The 17,464-nt window shown below is 33.4% G+C and overlaps 1 protein-coding gene across 1 annotated transcript in view; it reads left to right on the top strand.

Annotated features, from left to right (window-relative positions):
* The window catches only part of LOC131845790 (beta-arrestin-1), a 104,205-nt gene that overhangs the window by 78,266 nt on the left and 8,475 nt on the right, over positions 1-17,464 (top strand). The window contains exons 3-6 of the mRNA XM_059194885.1: positions 13,151-13,216; positions 14,600-14,722; positions 16,300-16,360; positions 17,123-17,265. Of these exons, the coding sequence (XP_059050868.1) occupies positions 14,624-14,722; positions 16,300-16,360; positions 17,123-17,265 (303 nt within the window). The 5' untranslated portion in view covers positions 13,151-13,216; positions 14,600-14,623. The remainder of the gene's footprint in view (positions 1-13,150; positions 13,217-14,599; positions 14,723-16,299; positions 16,361-17,122; positions 17,266-17,464) is intronic.

The raw sequence follows: 17,464 nt of genomic DNA, 5'->3' as shown, positions 1-17,464 counted from the left end.
TTTTGTTTTATAAAATTACTCCAGATGTTGTACTCATAACTAGGAAAATTTGGCACTTAAACAAGTTTATGAATGTAATAATTATTACTATTATGAATAAGTTAATGAGTGTAGGGAAAGTGATAGGGATGCGTGAATCGAAGTATTTGGCGTCCTATTATTTCTGCTTAGCCCAATGGAAGCAGGCATGACGATATAAATGTTTGTACAGACTATACTATGGCTACGTTCGCTTATGCTATTATTCTTGGTCACTCAATTCATACTAAGAAAATATGTATAACAGATTTTAATAAAATGTAACTTGAAGATAGATTGTATCACCAGGGCTGGCATAGACTAGGTTTTGATTTAAATTGTAGACGACGTTAAATGAAAACCTAGTCTATGCCAGTAAATGTAGACGACGTTAACGGGAAACAGCTAGTAATAAGAATCATTATTCAGAGTTAGCTTCAGTGCAATCTCATGTATCCCCGTTCATCCGTTTTATATTCGTCCCGTCCTGCAACGAATGTGCTTTAGATAGACGTTTTATATCCGAGATTCCTGTGACCTACATCAGTCCAGAACTCATAACCATCTGGCTATCATCTGTCCCCACCCCACCTCCTATATGGCTGCAGCGAAGCTTTTCTTGACATAAAATGCATGCGGAATAAAGTATTCTTAGTACTTTAGCCCGTCATTCGCATTGATCTGAAGTCACGAGGGACTTAATGTAACAATTCTGAATAGATCCAATTTAAAATATATAAATTTGCGATTTTATATTAATCATATAAAAACTTTTTCTATGTCTTATGTACGGATCGAAATGGCGAAAATATGTGACTTTTTTTTTAAATAATATGAAATAGTGACAGCCGCGGTGATCTGGCGGTTTAGACACCGGCTTACTTCCGATGGTCGCGGGTACGATAAACATGAAATGTAACCTTAGATTAATTATTAACTTTAATTAACTATTAAACATATCTATGAAAGTGTAATTATATGTGATTGGTAACAATCAAATAAACGATTTATCTATCTATTAAAGTCGCTGGCTTAGGTAGTACGAAATATTATATAATATATTATATTACTATGTCCAATTAGAGTAATATATATTTCAAATACTGAAATTTTTAAATAGGTGCAGCGAGTGTATCTGGTGATTATATTTTATAAAGCTTGTTATTCAATACAACGAACCATGAATGCCTTTATAACGAAAATATGTTTCGTATTTCGAAAAGTGCAATATTGTGTGGATGAATATTTGTGAATGTATATGGGTGTTTCTCTTACACGCCAAAACTATTACAAGTATTCGAATATATTTATATTAAAACTGATATATATAAACGTTATATATTCCAGATTAGTAAATAGAATACTTTTTACCTAAAGTCACGTGACCAGACAGCACCGCAGAATACAGCTTAGGCTATACATATAGATGCTTATTACGAGATACTATTATTAAGAGAAAGAGAGCTATTATGAATTTTTATGACGATAGAAATCAGTGATTTGAGAAACTCTTTCTCTGTTAGAAAGGTATGGTACTTTATTCTACACTGACAAATCTGTGGATATATTTATTTTTATGAAAGGAAGATGTACTCGCTTGAGTTAGTGGTGTAATCTAATTGTGTACCAATGGAAGATTGTAAGATGAGCATGAGGTAAGGTTAGGTAGCCCTTCGTGACTGATTGATCAGTAATTAACTTAATGTAACAACATGGGTCGACCTGACGTGGTACATTAACAATGGAGTCGCTAGTCTCCATTACTAAAAACTCCCTCCTTGGCTAGCGGTACATTATGTCAATATACTAGCTGTTACCCGGGACTTCGGCCGCGTCGAATTTAACTTTTAAACTAACTCCTTATAACATTAGCTATTTGCGAGTGAAAGTCCCGTCACTATCGGTCTAACCGTTTCTGAGATAAACAAGAACAAACAGATTGACATTGACTTTCATATGCATTTAGTAAAAAGCTGTTAATTTGAAATACAAACAGACACTTCACTTTTATTTATTTGTATATCTATACATCTGTACAAAATTATAAGTACCTAGGTATCCATCTGAAATCGGAGTCAGTAGCAAGTTGTAAAGATTAAAACACAAACGTTATCACAATCTCATACCCGCCGCTCGCTATTCGCTCTGACGTTTAGTCTTCACAATATTTACATTGAGAAGACATGCGATGTCTACTGTTTGAGGGATTGCAGACATAAGTAATCCTCATACAACATAAACTAATCTCTCATTTGGCTTGTAACGTTGTATTTATTCGAATATGTTCCAAATCTTTTTCGAGACGGAGATCGATTTAAGCTTAAAATATCTGTTGCTCATTTTAGCTATTTCGTCTCGTAGAAAAGCTTATATTGAAGATAGAATACATTTTTATTTGCATTATACAGAAAAACGATAAATTTCTCCTAAACATTTATCAGTACAACTGTATAAACGTAAAAAATAATATGGCGGCTTTATTAAGTAAAAGAACTTTAACTTAGTGAGTGATTGTTTAAACATTTCATTATAACGAATGACGGGTTAGTTAATCATATAGTTGCATGTAAAACTAATGAAAAAATTACAACCATTGCATTTATATTATTTGTAATTTCCAAATATGTTTCTCGTATCAAAATCCGAAATTAAATATTGTTTTTTTTTATGACACAACGTAATTCACTAAAAGAATGCAGTTTGAGAACTTACTAGTAATTATTAATGTATTTGCAATTGTTTTAGAAAGTGAAGATTTTTTAATATATCTTTTTGAAAGTAAATTTTCGGTATATGCTATCATCATTACATAGTATAAAACAAAGTCGCTGTCGCTGTCTGTCCGTCCCTATGTATGCTTAAATCTTTATATATAATACATGTACCCGGGCCGTTGCGGGTAGATAGTTTCATATAAATTTTATTTTTAAATAGGTATTTTCTTTTCTTACCACAACGGCATCTATCTAGTACTTTAAAGCACATATTACTTAGGTGTGCATTTAAGTACAGAGACGCGGGCTGGAGCCGTAAACTACAGGAGTTAGTAGTTAGTGCACTTTCCTCTGTGAAATAAAAGTGCATTTTTAAAACATCTAGAAGGAAACTAAAGATTAGAGTTAATGCTAAAGTTGCTTTTATTAAAATCGTGTTGACTTAAATTTGTACTTATTATTTTAAAAGTTACACTATATATTCTTTTTTATTTGATTTTTATAGGTACTTCAGTTTTACAAATGTTATCCCTTCAGACGGTTGTACATCTTATGCGGTATCAAAAATTTGGCACTGGCCGTGTAGGCACATCAGTAAGTCTCCAATTTGCTGCTTCATTTTTTTATCACTGCAGTTTATGACGGTCGATATATTTAAAAAATATTAATAAATTTGGAACTGTACGATAAAAGTTCTGGCAACGAAAGTTGTATTACAAATAAACTAGAGCCGTGCGCTTGACGGTTTAGAAATATGTTTGTTGTTATTGTTGAGCATATTCAATAACAAGCAAGAGTAATACGTAAGACGAGAAATTCCGTATATTTATAAGAATAACGAATGATACGAGCTGCTTTGCGGTCCATTAGCGAAGTTCTACTACATATGTGACGGCTTCGGTGGTCTAGCGTTTTAACATACCAGTTTACGTTATCGGATGGTCCCGAGTTCGATTTCTCGCACGGTTCAAACATTTGTATTTATGAATATCGTTGTTTGTATCGATCTGGGTGTTACCTATGTATAAATTATATGTATTTACAAAAAAAAATGTCTGAGTGTTTATATTAGTTGTCCAGTAGTGTAGTAGTCATACCCATAACACACACTCTGCTTACCGTGGAACTGAATAGCGCTGTGTTAATTATGCAGGGTTATTTATTTATTTATAATTATTTAATGTGTTGTCAATTCAATAATTCGCTTTCAAAGTAGAAATTGTAAAATAATAATAAAATCTAGGTACCTTATAGCAAGAAATATCATCATCATCATTTCAGCCCGGAAGACGTCCAATGCTGAACAAAGTCCTCCCCCAAAAATCTCCACGACAATCGGCCCTGCGCTGCTCGCATTCAACTCTTTCCAGCAATTTTGACCGGATCGTCGGTCCACCGTTAGGTGTATTTTGCAAGAAATATAATTCTTGAAAAGAAAATACGTACACCTAACGAAGTTTTATAATGACTCAAGTTTCTTGCAATATTTTCAATTAGCAGGATTAAATATTTCAACGTAACCATTAGTCGTATTTTATTACTGAGTAAGTTGATATTCAGTCTGAATCAATATCTATTTCTTTATCTACTTGTCTTAGAAAGTGGATGTAACATTATCGCTGTGATGAATATCTAATATCGTCAACACTACTGTTTATTTACATAAATGTTTAAAATTGTTTATTTTATCATTGAACAATTTATTTAAGGGCTGAAAATTTTGCGTTATATGTATTTTTTAAGACTCTATCAGATAAAATTAACATTTTTCAAGGTCATGCCGTTTCTGAGTTTTATTACAAACACTGTGACTCCAGAACTTTATATATTAGACTACCGACTATCGAGCCAGGGATCACACGGTTTTCCCTGGAAACATGTTAAATTCTTGGTGAATTCGCCTTGATCGTCAAACTGACAAGAAATACTATGAAGTATGTTCATCCTATCGTTGTCCTTTGTTATCCCGTTGCTACTGACGAGTACACCATAATAAGCAATCATTTAGAAAAATCGGTATAGAAAAAATATACCTTCTGTAAACATTCGCCATGCTGTGACAAATACCTGAACTTCTTCCAAGCGACAATATTTGTAAACACAGAAGAAATCTTATTAGTAGGTGAAAAAAAATTTAAACATTAATCTGGAGACACATTTTTTTTAAATACCGCAATGGTGGCAAACAAACTTACAACCCATCTTGTTGTAAAAGTGCACAATAAAGTTTGTGTATTTTTTACAAAAAGTTATTGAGAAACTAATTAAGGTAATTAGTTATCAAATATTGTTACTATATAAGCCAAAACAAATACATTTTAATACAATGAATATGCTAATTAATAAATTACGAGTACAGTTTATAATATGACATAACTTATTAAATTGCTCAATTCTCTCGAGTAAATTACCCGTAATTTGTTACCGAAGCACTATACACGAATTACATGTATAAATGCTCCCCACAAATGGAACATAATTAAATTAAACTTTATCTTAATTGACTTTAGTTCAAGTTTCAGTTGTATGAAGTCTAATAACTTGGATCTTGAGGTTGCAGTATATTGTGATGTGATATTAAAACTCGTGGTATTCTTTCAAGATAATATTTCCTTACGAGAAAGTAATCTCAAAGATTCGTTTTTAACAAAGTTATTTACGTAAAATTATTCCAAAATCTGACTAATTTTTTTAATGTGCTTTTAAAAAAATGTGTCAATTGACTGCTCAACTGAAGTAGGGATAGTGATAAAACTAATGAGTTAAATGACTCATCATGCACGTAGTACGTAATATTTCGTAGTATTTGGGTATGTAGAAAAGGACTTAGTTTACTAAGAAATAATACTGAGTTTTTTTTTTATTTAATCTTACTAATATTATAAATGTAAAAGTTCATGAGTGTGGATGGATGAATGGATAGATGGATGTTTCTATTACTATTTCACACAAAAACTACCGCATGGATTTTAATGGAACTTTATACATCAGAATAACACATATCAATTTCACACGGCTGAAACCACGGCCATATCATATACTAGCTACAATGTAATTTAAGTAATTTCATAACGTAAATAAATATAACATTGATGGTATGCAATAAAAACAATTTTAAGTCCCTCTATTAACCTTTGCTTCTGTAATAAAGTCGTTGTAAATTGTAATGGACTTTTTTAAGACGGCAGGGCTGCGAGAAAAGAAAAATTACTGTTAAAAAGTAACTCTTTAAATACGCATAAGAACATTATTTATGAGGCAATATTTTATTGTCATGACAAATGACATAAAAAAGACAATGGATTTTTTTATACGGCTTGCAACGGTAAACGAGTGTACGCCTGAGCAAAACCATAGTAGTGGGAAGGGATTGTTAGTATGTAATGCAAAATTTATTGTAAGTACTTGTGAATCCATTGTTAGCAGTACATACTTGTCAGTTTGACCTCCACCCGGTCTCATCTGGTTAATCGTCGTGGTTAATTCTAGATGTATTTGTTTGTTGATGCCTATTTAAAATCTTTAAATGTATATTACATTTACTAAGTCATAAAAAATTGACTATTCGAAAGTGCTTATATGAACTAACTAATTTGTTATTTGAATAAAGATTATATCTATTTATTAATAAAATATATATTCATACTATTATTGTGCACCCATGTAAAATTTGGACCAATTGCTAGTATAAAAATTACTTTAATAAAGACAATAGGGTATTTATCGCATCAGTATTTATTTGAAATATTGGCGTTATTGCTCGTCATTGGGTCTTTGTTTGCGATCACAGGAATAGAGGAAGTGTTGTTTATTGAAAACACCCTAACGACCCTGTTTGGGGAGCACCCCCCTGATCCCACCCGTCCACAGATCTCTGATGGATGAAGCCGTGTTATATTATTTCTTAACTCCCATTAAAACCGGGTCACCGGCACAAAGAAATGGCATTTTTATATTTTTCCACGATGTAACGTTTATGTTTAGAAATGAGATAATGGTTTTTATGGAAACCCTCTGTCATTAACAGGAGTTTTGAAGACAAATTAATTTAAACAACTGTAAATTGAAATTTTTAAATAAAAGTTAATAAGTCCTGTTTACTTTAAAGGTATTTTCTATTAGGCTATTTATTAGCACTACTTTTACGTGCTTTATCCTAATTCATCCCTCATAGATACATCACCAGCATATATTTTTAGTTCAAGTAGATCATTTTTCTATCAACTACAATAAAAATTTTAATCACATAAAAATGGCACTGGAATGACAACTAAGCTGATTTCGGATAGTAATGGGTCACCATCATCACCACCATCCTATTTACATTACATTAATATCATCACCTCCTGTCATCATCGAAACGCCCGTGGTACAGTTCATGTTCGTAATATTAAAGATTAAGTTGTTATTCCTCCACACTCTATGTATAATTTCGATGCCATATCTCAACTTTTCACCCAAATACATTTTACACAGCTAGCTACTTGAAGTAAGTCTCTTGTAAGACAGAATTATAGACAGACCCACGCAGACTCCTTTGTACAAAATCCATCTCAGTCGAACAGCGTGGTCTTTATTCTTGAAATTATCTTAAAATATCTAACGTTATTTGTATAATAAAGGAAAAATGGTAGCCGGGAGCTATCGATTAATGATGATATTTCAATATTGGTCATCCGATGTCCTGAAATGAATTTTCCCTCGCGTTGGATACACAGCACAATAGAATTCCCGTTCTATTGTATATATTTTACGCTTAGCTTGCTTGATACCTTTCTCATGTAATTTTATGAAAGCGAATTAAGTCCCTGTTTATATTTTTAGAAAATTGTTGAGAATGATAAATTGTTGTTTATTACATGTTTTGGATGTGTAATGACTCTAAATATATAATATAGAGTAATATAGACTACAATATAGATATTTACATTATTAACTGGGTCTTAACACGAATGTAATGGTAAATAAAGGTATTAAAAAAAAATTTATCATCAAAAGCATGTACGGATTTCGTGAGTGCTGTGTGTTGCTATGTATCTTTCTTCTTTGTCAGTAGCAAAATTTACTGGCCCCTACCGAGATTGGCATCTCTATTACTCCAGTCAGCTTACTACTTACTCATCCAGTTATGAACGGATGTGAATAGGTAATCACTTGCCGGGTTTTTGTTCCGTTTTACCTTCTTGAGACTTTATAGAGTCGTAACATTAGAATCTCTATTTCCGGGTTCATTCAGAACTCTAAAAATCAAATCGCGTCTGTAATACGCAGCGCGATCGTAACGCCCAGCGAATATAGTGTACGAAACAGTGATATAAAGAAACATGTTTATAGTATACTATTAACTATAAACATCTATGTTTATTTCGCAGTACGTACGATTTTACTATTTCCAAGAAAATGTACCGAATGCAGTGATTGTGTGGTACACTACATCTATACATGTTACTATTTTCCCTTACATATTACCTATTGCATGTTCAGCCCTTTAGGAAATTGGTAGATTTCTGAGGTAGCCTATAAAAAGTCGGTTGAGTGTATCTCAGTCTATTTCAGCCGCCAAGCAGGTTACTTTATAAACTGTTTCGGGTTGTAGGGCAGTGAAATTACAGGCCAAGGGGCATGACATCTTATTCCTTTGGATTGGCAATTGGATCCTCTTGATTGGTTTCCATGCTTTACATGTTTATAAGCGACGGTTACTTCTTTCTATCAGGTGGCCCGTCAGCTTATACACCGTTTCAAATATATAAAAAAAAGGTTAACCTGAAAACCAGGTCGAATAAATAGTTTTACCATTATTTAAAGTAAACTATTTTCACCAATAGATAAAGTGGAATATTGAAAATTAATTCTGAATTTTACAAATACTATTTTAAATTAATCAGCGGGAGAGCTGAGTATGCATGAAGGTTCAACATCATTTTCAATTTTCAAAGGAAAGTGTTTTGGGAATTGTATCAGTTTTATAAATACTGTCACTGTTATTCACTACTTATTAGTGATTCTTTACGACTAACTCTGTTTATTTACATAGTACAATACCATACACAGTGTAATTGTAGTAAATAAATGGGTGAAACTGATCTCAACTGCGTGTGACATTATTATGTCCTTTTATCATATACATATTAGGATTTATATTATATTTTATGATATATATAAGTGGTTTAATGTTTTGTATATACAATTTTAGTAAACCTTTCTTATCCAATCTCTTAGATGTTTCAATTGATTTTTTTTTATCTGTAACATAAAAGAACTCTATTGAATCAGCATTTTATATTTTTATTTTATTATTATTAGTATTAACAAATTTCAATGATTCTATATTGTATCTGCCTTCATGTGTTCCTTATTAAATATATTACAACTAAAATCAGGATTTTGAAAACTATAATCAATCTTACTTCCACAACAGTTACGCCTATAAATAATTTCAAAACTGATTTTATTTGTCTTTAAATACATGTACAATAAATGGACGTAACATCCTAGTTGACGTAAGAATGAGAGTGTAATATAAATATAAAACAATATATCGGCCACCGGATAAGATGGGATTTGGCGGAACTTCGGAGGTTCCAATCAAGGTGGGGCCGAGGTAACGCACGATCTGAGGAAACGAGATATAAATGGAAAAATAAAGAGGCGTAACAACAAGTATACTTATATAGTTTATTATGACCACAAAGTTAGATTGGAGATAGAGGTTGGATGAACGATTGTTATACATCAGGTAGGTACAGGGTAATTAGGGTAGTCGCTTCATCCAGTGGGCATATATAGTATAAAAAATCCTACATTCTTAGTTATTATACTAACTATAACTAAAATATATGTGACACCGTTCAATGTTAGAACGACGGTGTCTCAGAATTCGTAACGCAAACCACAGTTAGCACAAGAACATTGTCAGCGTTTTACTGATTTCATATGAAATTAACAATATTCCAATTAAAACTATCCAACTACTAAATTGAAATTGGAAGGTTGCGGCCTCGTTCATTCTTCGGCGCGTGTATGTTCTGCTCTTCAAAACTTTTCAATAGGGATGTGCACGACATGTGTGTATGTAACAGGGGTTTTACTATAAAATAAATAATAGTTAAAAGTATATAACCTACCATCACCGCTGTAATTATACCTGAGGTAATCAAAAGCATTGTCAATTGTCGACTTGTGGTGAAAACAACACTAGACATTCCCAAGAGCATATGAGTTAAGACTTTCATTCTTCGAATCTTCTTGTCGAGGATTTTCCAGGAAATAAATATCATTCCAATATTACAACTCTCTATTTCAGTCCTGTCACACTTATTTCAGTCGTCCTGTTTCTTGCTATGTATGATGTGTTTCGGCTGAGGAGGGAGATAGTGAAGTTTCTGAATTCGACGTAACGTCTTAGTCCTCTGCATTGGCAACGCATGAGTGGTGCCACGGGTGTCATGACGATATGAGGTTGTTCATTAATGTACATTTTATTTATAAGCAACAGTACCACTTGCATTGTGGTGGGAGGGCAGCTTGTTTGGCATTCCCACAGTTAAAAAAATATATCTAATATCTATAAGACCATTCAGAACTTACTTTTCACGAAATTCATGATTTTCGACCTCTGCCCCGTCCTTGTCACAGCTGCTAATATTTGTGAGACTGCCCCGCCCTAGTGTGTCACATATTTTGGAATTTTACAATAGTAAACCCAGTGCGAGTCGAGACGTAACTAACGCGCCGTACTCTATAGTTCCGGATGAAGTCGCAACAATTTTCGTCAAAGATGAAAACATAGTAGACTCATTAAATTCGCGTACATAGTTGTTAGAAACTAACAAAACAAATTAAACCTTACAGTTACGTGACTATGTTAGGTTCGTGTCTCTTACAACATTGGGTCTTTCAATTCTAGAGAAAATAGGCACTATATATGCTTGCTTCTAACAGCTTTGACCGCATCATCATTCATACATAATACATATATTATCTCCTAATAACAGGTCAGATTGTTATAGTGTAATAGTTCAAATTTCATGTTTTAATATATCGAAGATCTTTTATATTTTTGGATCGTCCCTATTTTTGGGCCGATAGTTGAAAAACAAAGCGGTGACGATTAAAATGAGATGTCCATAGTTGGTCTGATTAGATAGTGGCCCTACTCACTGACACGGTCGGAAATCCGATCATCCGGTACCCCTGTCACCGCTCGACAGATAATACGTACGGACGGACGGGCCTTATTAATCATTGCGTGTCAAATTCACAACAAATATTGCTACTGGCATGTTGTATTTGTAATTTTATTTATTTTATATATCTTTATATGTCAGGCAACTAAACTCATGTTTTTGTATAATACAGATTCAGAATACAACTTAAAAGCTCATCAACAATATAGGTACATAATTCCTCATGTTTTCAAGTTCACATATAAAACAGAAGTTTGCACGATAGCGAAGTTGCTGTATTATTTCCATGCTTTGTACAAAGTTTAAATATCTTAATCTATCCTATTTTAACAGGAAGGATTTAACCCCACTCTTCTTAACCCAGGTTGTTAGCAATGGACAGTACTCGCCGCACTGCTAGTAATGCTACATTTCGGTCTCAGTACCATCGGTCTTAGTACATGCTTTACTTCCGATGGCCGCGACTCGCAAGTTTTTCACACACGGCCCTTAGACTAGATGGCATTGGGTAAATTGGCCAAGGTTGTTATTATTATTATGACAGGTCCACCTCCACGTGAGTATCCTTGAATACTAATGCACTTCAACGTGCCCAGTGCATTGACTTGATCATTCATCCTATCATCATCTACCGGTGTGTATAATATTAACGATGTAATACAAGAACGAGGGGAAGGGAATTGGTAGCATTGGGGTCGTCGCCGTGTTGCTGGCATTGTACCATGTTCTGTCTGTGGTCTGGAAAACATCATGGTCAATATCTAGTGTATTGGCCACGATGGACTAACGAATTTGATTTCATAGTCATTCTATTATATTCTACTGGTGCATACTTGGCGCATACTTTTAGTGCAAGTGAGTGCACCATTCCATTACAATTCACGAAGAAAAAAAACAGTTGATAGATCTCTATAAATTCAATTCTTATGCGTGTGTCTTTCATTTATCAAAAAGGCCGTAGACTATCTTTTATCTAAAAAAAAAAGACATTTTTGTTACTAACAGTTGTTATTTTATAAAACTATATATTATTATGTGGTTTCAGCTATTGGTATCGTTTCTATTTATATTATATTGGACGCTAGCGAGGGCATATATAGGATTACTTTGTTACCGCCGGCTGCGACGCTATTACGAGCAAGGAAAACCGATATTTGTAATAGAGTTCCGCACTATAACATATCACTAGAATGTACGTATTTTCATGACCAAGGTTCACTCGATTCGACAAAATGCGTGATTGTGAGAAAATAGCCATTGCTAACTGTAATGTTTTTTGGTAGGTAAGTACTATAAACAATATAAGAAATACAGCAGGACTGATTTACATTGTGCTTATTGGAATACAAATCTGGGAGAGCATCCATCCATCATAAGTAAAGCGGTGTGCTAAACCGCTAGATCACCGAGGCCGTCAAATCTTAGTTCGTTCTGTAGTTTTTGTATGCAAAAGTAACAAACATCTATCTATCCGCTCATACCCACAAACTTTCGCGTTTGTAATATTAGTAAGTTTTATGTTTAATATGGATAATAACTTATTTAGAATTTCATTATATGTCTACTTTATTAATATATAACTTAGAATACAAATGTAATGACAATCTGTTAAATAAATTCAAACTAAACGAGGTGTTTACTTATTATTGTAACACTACCAGGCTTAACAGGTACATGTGGTTCAATAATAGAAACTACTCAGTTATATTAGTTTGTCCTCTACAATGAGTCAGTACTGGTGTGTATGGATCAAGCTCTAGTAGCAATCTCTCTTGCAATTTATTATCTACTAGTAATCCGCCCCGGCTCTGCTCGTATCCTCATAATTTTGTTAGTTTTGTATAAGTATAAAGGTGTCGCTCAGTGGTTGCAATTTGACTAAATTTAAATAATTGTTTCAATAAGACTATAGACAATGATATTAATCGTTTCACATTTTAATCAGAGACTTTAACAATAAATAAAATAATATATATTCGTGTGTGTGTCAAGTACATGGTAGTGTGTGCAATGTTTTATTTTATTAATTTAATGTGTTTTTATGCATAATTTAAAAAATATTTACATTCTGTACTCCTACATACTCTAAATTCTCTGATAATATAAATTATGTGTGATTTTTAATGACACTTCAGAGCTAATAATCAAATACCTTAGTATTGTATATAATAGTTTATATAAAGGTTCTCCCAACAGTATGAAAAATATATATATATATATTTGTTGCAGGGCGGTGTGGCTGCGCCTGATTAGATTATACGGTAGCGCGCACCGTGGAGCCGCACGAGGGTCGACGTGAGTATATCCAATGTTTATATATTACGTAGGTGACAAAATAACGTACAGGCCTATGGCCTGCCTGACAACAAATTGCATACTTACATTTTTAACATACATATAGGAATTGTTATTAATATGAACTAACTATTCCATTGCAATGTACCATGTCAGGTTGACCTCCTGTGAACCTCAGTGATTCCTCTGGGAACCTTTGTGATAAAATACTGGCGAATTTGCCACGAGGGGCTAATTGACCTGACCACATGTTCATCTTATCATCTTTCACGGGTGACAGCGTAAATTGTTACTGTGCTGACTGTGCACGAGTGCACCATTGCAGTATATATATACATCTATACATATAAATAAAATTGGAGTATCTAAGTTTGTAATATTGAAATAACCGTTTTTTACTACATGCAGTTGAATATATATACGGTATATATACCAAAATAACATTTTTTACTATTTTTGTCTGTCTGTTTGTTCCGGCTAATCTTTGAAAGTGCTGGACCGTTTTTGACGGGACTTTTTTGACAGGTAGCTGATGTAATATGGAGTAACTTAAATTCCACGCGGACGAAATCGCGAGTACAACTAGTCATAAATAAAAAAGCTTATATTATATATAAAATAGACTTTGAAAACTTTCTATATGATCACTTATTAGTATCTGTAATTGGGTACGCTTCATTTTGCTGTTTTTATAGATCATTGTTTAGGTAGTGTAGTGTGCCAGGTAGTTCTTAAAGATAACGTTGATACACCACCTTGGGCCTATGTTTCCATGAAGGTGGACAGCATGTTAGTGAAAATCAGTGCTTTCGATCCTGATGTAGTCGATGTCCTGTTCCTTGCTATATTAACAAAGACAATAGAATAGAATATGATTTAAAACAACATATACCATAACACATAATGCTCACAGTAACATGTAATTCTTATAATTAAATTAAAGTAATGTAGAAATAATCTGACTTTAAAAAATTGTTTGCGTGGGTACCTCAGTTTCACTTATTTCGGTTGCCTAAAGGAGCTTGTTTTGTAAGCTCTATTTCGGTTGTAGGGTTTGTTTAGACAGTGAAAATATGGAGAAGAAGCATGCCATCTTAGTCCTCTGAATTATCAACGCATGAGTGGCATCAAGGGTATCACATGATAACGTGATATTCATAGTGCTTTTCAATTAGGTTGGCAATGGTTACTGTTATGTGGGCCGTTAGTTTGTTTGCCATTCCTATTTTATAAAAATGAAACTAACAAATATAATATCAAAACTTAATAATGTATAACTAATAAAGGTAATCATAGCAAAAATTGTTACTGTTTGTTCAATCGATTTAACAATTTAACAAGTGTTTACAAATTCTAAAAAACAAACTGGTCTTCTGTTTGCAGTGTTGCGGAGGGTGCGGCGGCAGCATGGACGCCAGCAAGGCAGAGGATCCCAGGATGGATGAACTTAACAATAAACAGAGGCAGGCCACACGGGTGTTCAAGAAAAGTTCGCCAAATGGCAAGGTATGTACTTTATCTATCTACGTACAAGATTTTTTATAACGTAGATAGAGACAACTAAAAAGTGCGAAAGGGTGAATAACGATTGTAATCGACCAACATTGGAATGTACTCTTTTACGCCTTTACGTACTCTTGAATTGTATAGTAATTCATGCTCATTTAATGAACTAACTGATATTATAATGTATATAATTTGTTTTCAATTATGATTAATTATTTTTTTTATAATTAAATTGGAATGAAATCGAAATTAAAATAAAAAATGTAAGCAATAATGTAACATGAAACAAATATCGTTTCCTGGTTTATTTGTTGGCAGTTTACAATTATAATAAGTGTATATAATTATAATGATGCGTAATTAAATTGTCCGCTCTGTCATAATTTGATTAAATATTAATGGAGAATGTTTTTGTTAATATTTATAGAAGTGGTAGTCATGGTTTTTGTAGCTGATTATGTTAGGTCCTATGACTCAGTCAGTTACTGTAATTATGAATAATATAATATACATTGAATATGAATAGTTTAAAACTATGGAAGTTGTGTCATAACCACACCCACTGGTTATGTCCTTAGCTATAGTCTACCATAAGGGAATCTGGCTCATAGATACCTTTATACTCTATATTATTGTAGTTTATTCATGTAATAAGAAAAAAGACTAGATAAACGGAGAAAAATATATATTAATATAGACAACTGACAATTGAACACGAAGGAAAAGAAAATTGAAGTATCAAAAACAAGATTGTAATATAAAAGAACTATAAATTCAGATACAAATTTAGAATATAAAATACATATCTGATTAGCCAGTTACAACATATATGATACATTGGACGTCATCGCTCCATCCAAGTGGGGATCGCCTTATATCGTTAATGCATCATCTTAGAGATTCGCTCTTTTTTTGTATCCAGAATGTTCTAAAACCTAACTTAGAGGCCAAAGAACATACAGCCAATGCAATTAGGGAGATTAGTTGAAATGAAATCAACCAAAATATTGCTTAATACATTAAGCCACTTGGTCAGCGTATATTAGTTTATAGTTCAAGGGTAGGGTGTGTTGCCAGAGTTTACGGAAAAGAAGAGGCTGTATTTTTTTTTTGTCAGTGATATAGGAGTATAATAGCGAGCCACTGTGGCACTTAACACGAAAGTTTCTAGAAGGATCGCATTTGGCCCTCTCTCGCAGAGTACTTATATTACAAGCTAATGCTGTCGGTTACTATCCTAACACATGTATTACATCATCAAGTTTAATATTAACTTGACGGTTGCGATGGTCTAGCAGTTTAGCACACCGATTACTCCCGATGATCGTGGGTTCGATTTCTCACACGGTGCAAATATTTCTATTCCTGAGTGTGATTGTTTATATCTCTCTGGGTGTTTTCTAATCTATATTATGTACCTATGTATTTACATAAAATGCATTTTGATCAGTTTAGTACGCATAACACAAACTCTGTTTACCGTAGGACTAGATGACGCTGTCTAAATTGTCCAGGGTTTCCATTATTATTATTTCATTGGGTTTTGTTTATTAATAATAAAATTATGTTCTTTTCAGATAACAGTGTATTTAGGTAAAAGAGATTTCGTAGACCACATCACACATGTAGATCCTATAGGTATGTATCTTTTTAGATGTTTATTTTGACTGTCACCAACATGTCTATAGTTAACAATAGCTCTGACAACCCCAACTGAGTTTACAGTCGTGACTATTACTATATATATATATAAATTCGTTAGTAATAAATTGATCTTTATAAATTCATTTGATATATATGTTTTGATTAAAAAACATGACTCGATGCGGAACGTCTGGCAGTATTTAAGTTTCGATATTATTTTGCAGATAAAATGCGGAGAGTAGGGATAAAGTATTACTTTCATATAGCGTGGTAACGCGGTGTAGGCATTCAGAATATATATATTCAGAATAGGAAAATCTAGGCTTGATTTCTGGTTTTTGATATTCACATATTATAACAGTCACGGTAACACAAGGAGCCAACCAGCTGCATTAGATGTTTCACATTGAAAGTTTTTTACATCTATACATTAGTATATGAAACAAAAACTCCTTTATTGTACCCCTTTTTACGAAAAGTGCCATCTGCACTCGCCCCCTAACGTCCGGTGAAGCTGTAAAGGCCAGCTGCGGTCAACAGCATTAAAGTAGTCCGAAAAAAAACTCTTTTGTTTATTTTTAAATTCTGTGATCAAATTAAGAATAGAATAATATTGTCTTTAATATTATTTGTCTATAGTCTTACTGAATTTTAAATTAATTATGGTCGAGTTTCGCCCACTAGGCGAATACTACTCTAATAAAACGTACATCACGATAATGCTCAATTTAACAAGTGACTATCAAATGCTTCCAGATGGAGTGGTACTAATCGATTCGGAGTACGTGAAGGACCGGAAGGTATTCGGACACGTACTGGCTGCGTTTCGTTACGGACGCGAGGACCTGGACGTTTTGGGGCTCACGTTCCGCAAGGATCTATACCTGGCCGCTGAACAGGTAACAACAAGAAGCGATCTACTTCGTATATTTCAGAAGTCAGACAAAGGGAGACTTTGTTAAAGAGTTGTCTGCGCGAGTACTTCATTTCATTGTCACTTATTTCAGCCGCCAAATTGCTTACAAAAGAAGTTTCGTTTGCAGGCGCCATAACAGTCAAAGGTGCTGTTTATGTGTATAGCGACGGTTACTATTTACC

This window comes from Achroia grisella, unplaced genomic scaffold (genome assembly GCF_030625045.1).
Source record: "Achroia grisella isolate CSIRO2021 unplaced genomic scaffold, CSIRO_AGI_Agris_v1 utg487, whole genome shotgun sequence".
NCBI classification, from domain to species: domain Eukaryota; kingdom Metazoa; phylum Arthropoda; class Insecta; order Lepidoptera; family Pyralidae; genus Achroia; species Achroia grisella.
This window is presented reverse-complemented; position numbering and strand designations above follow the sequence as displayed.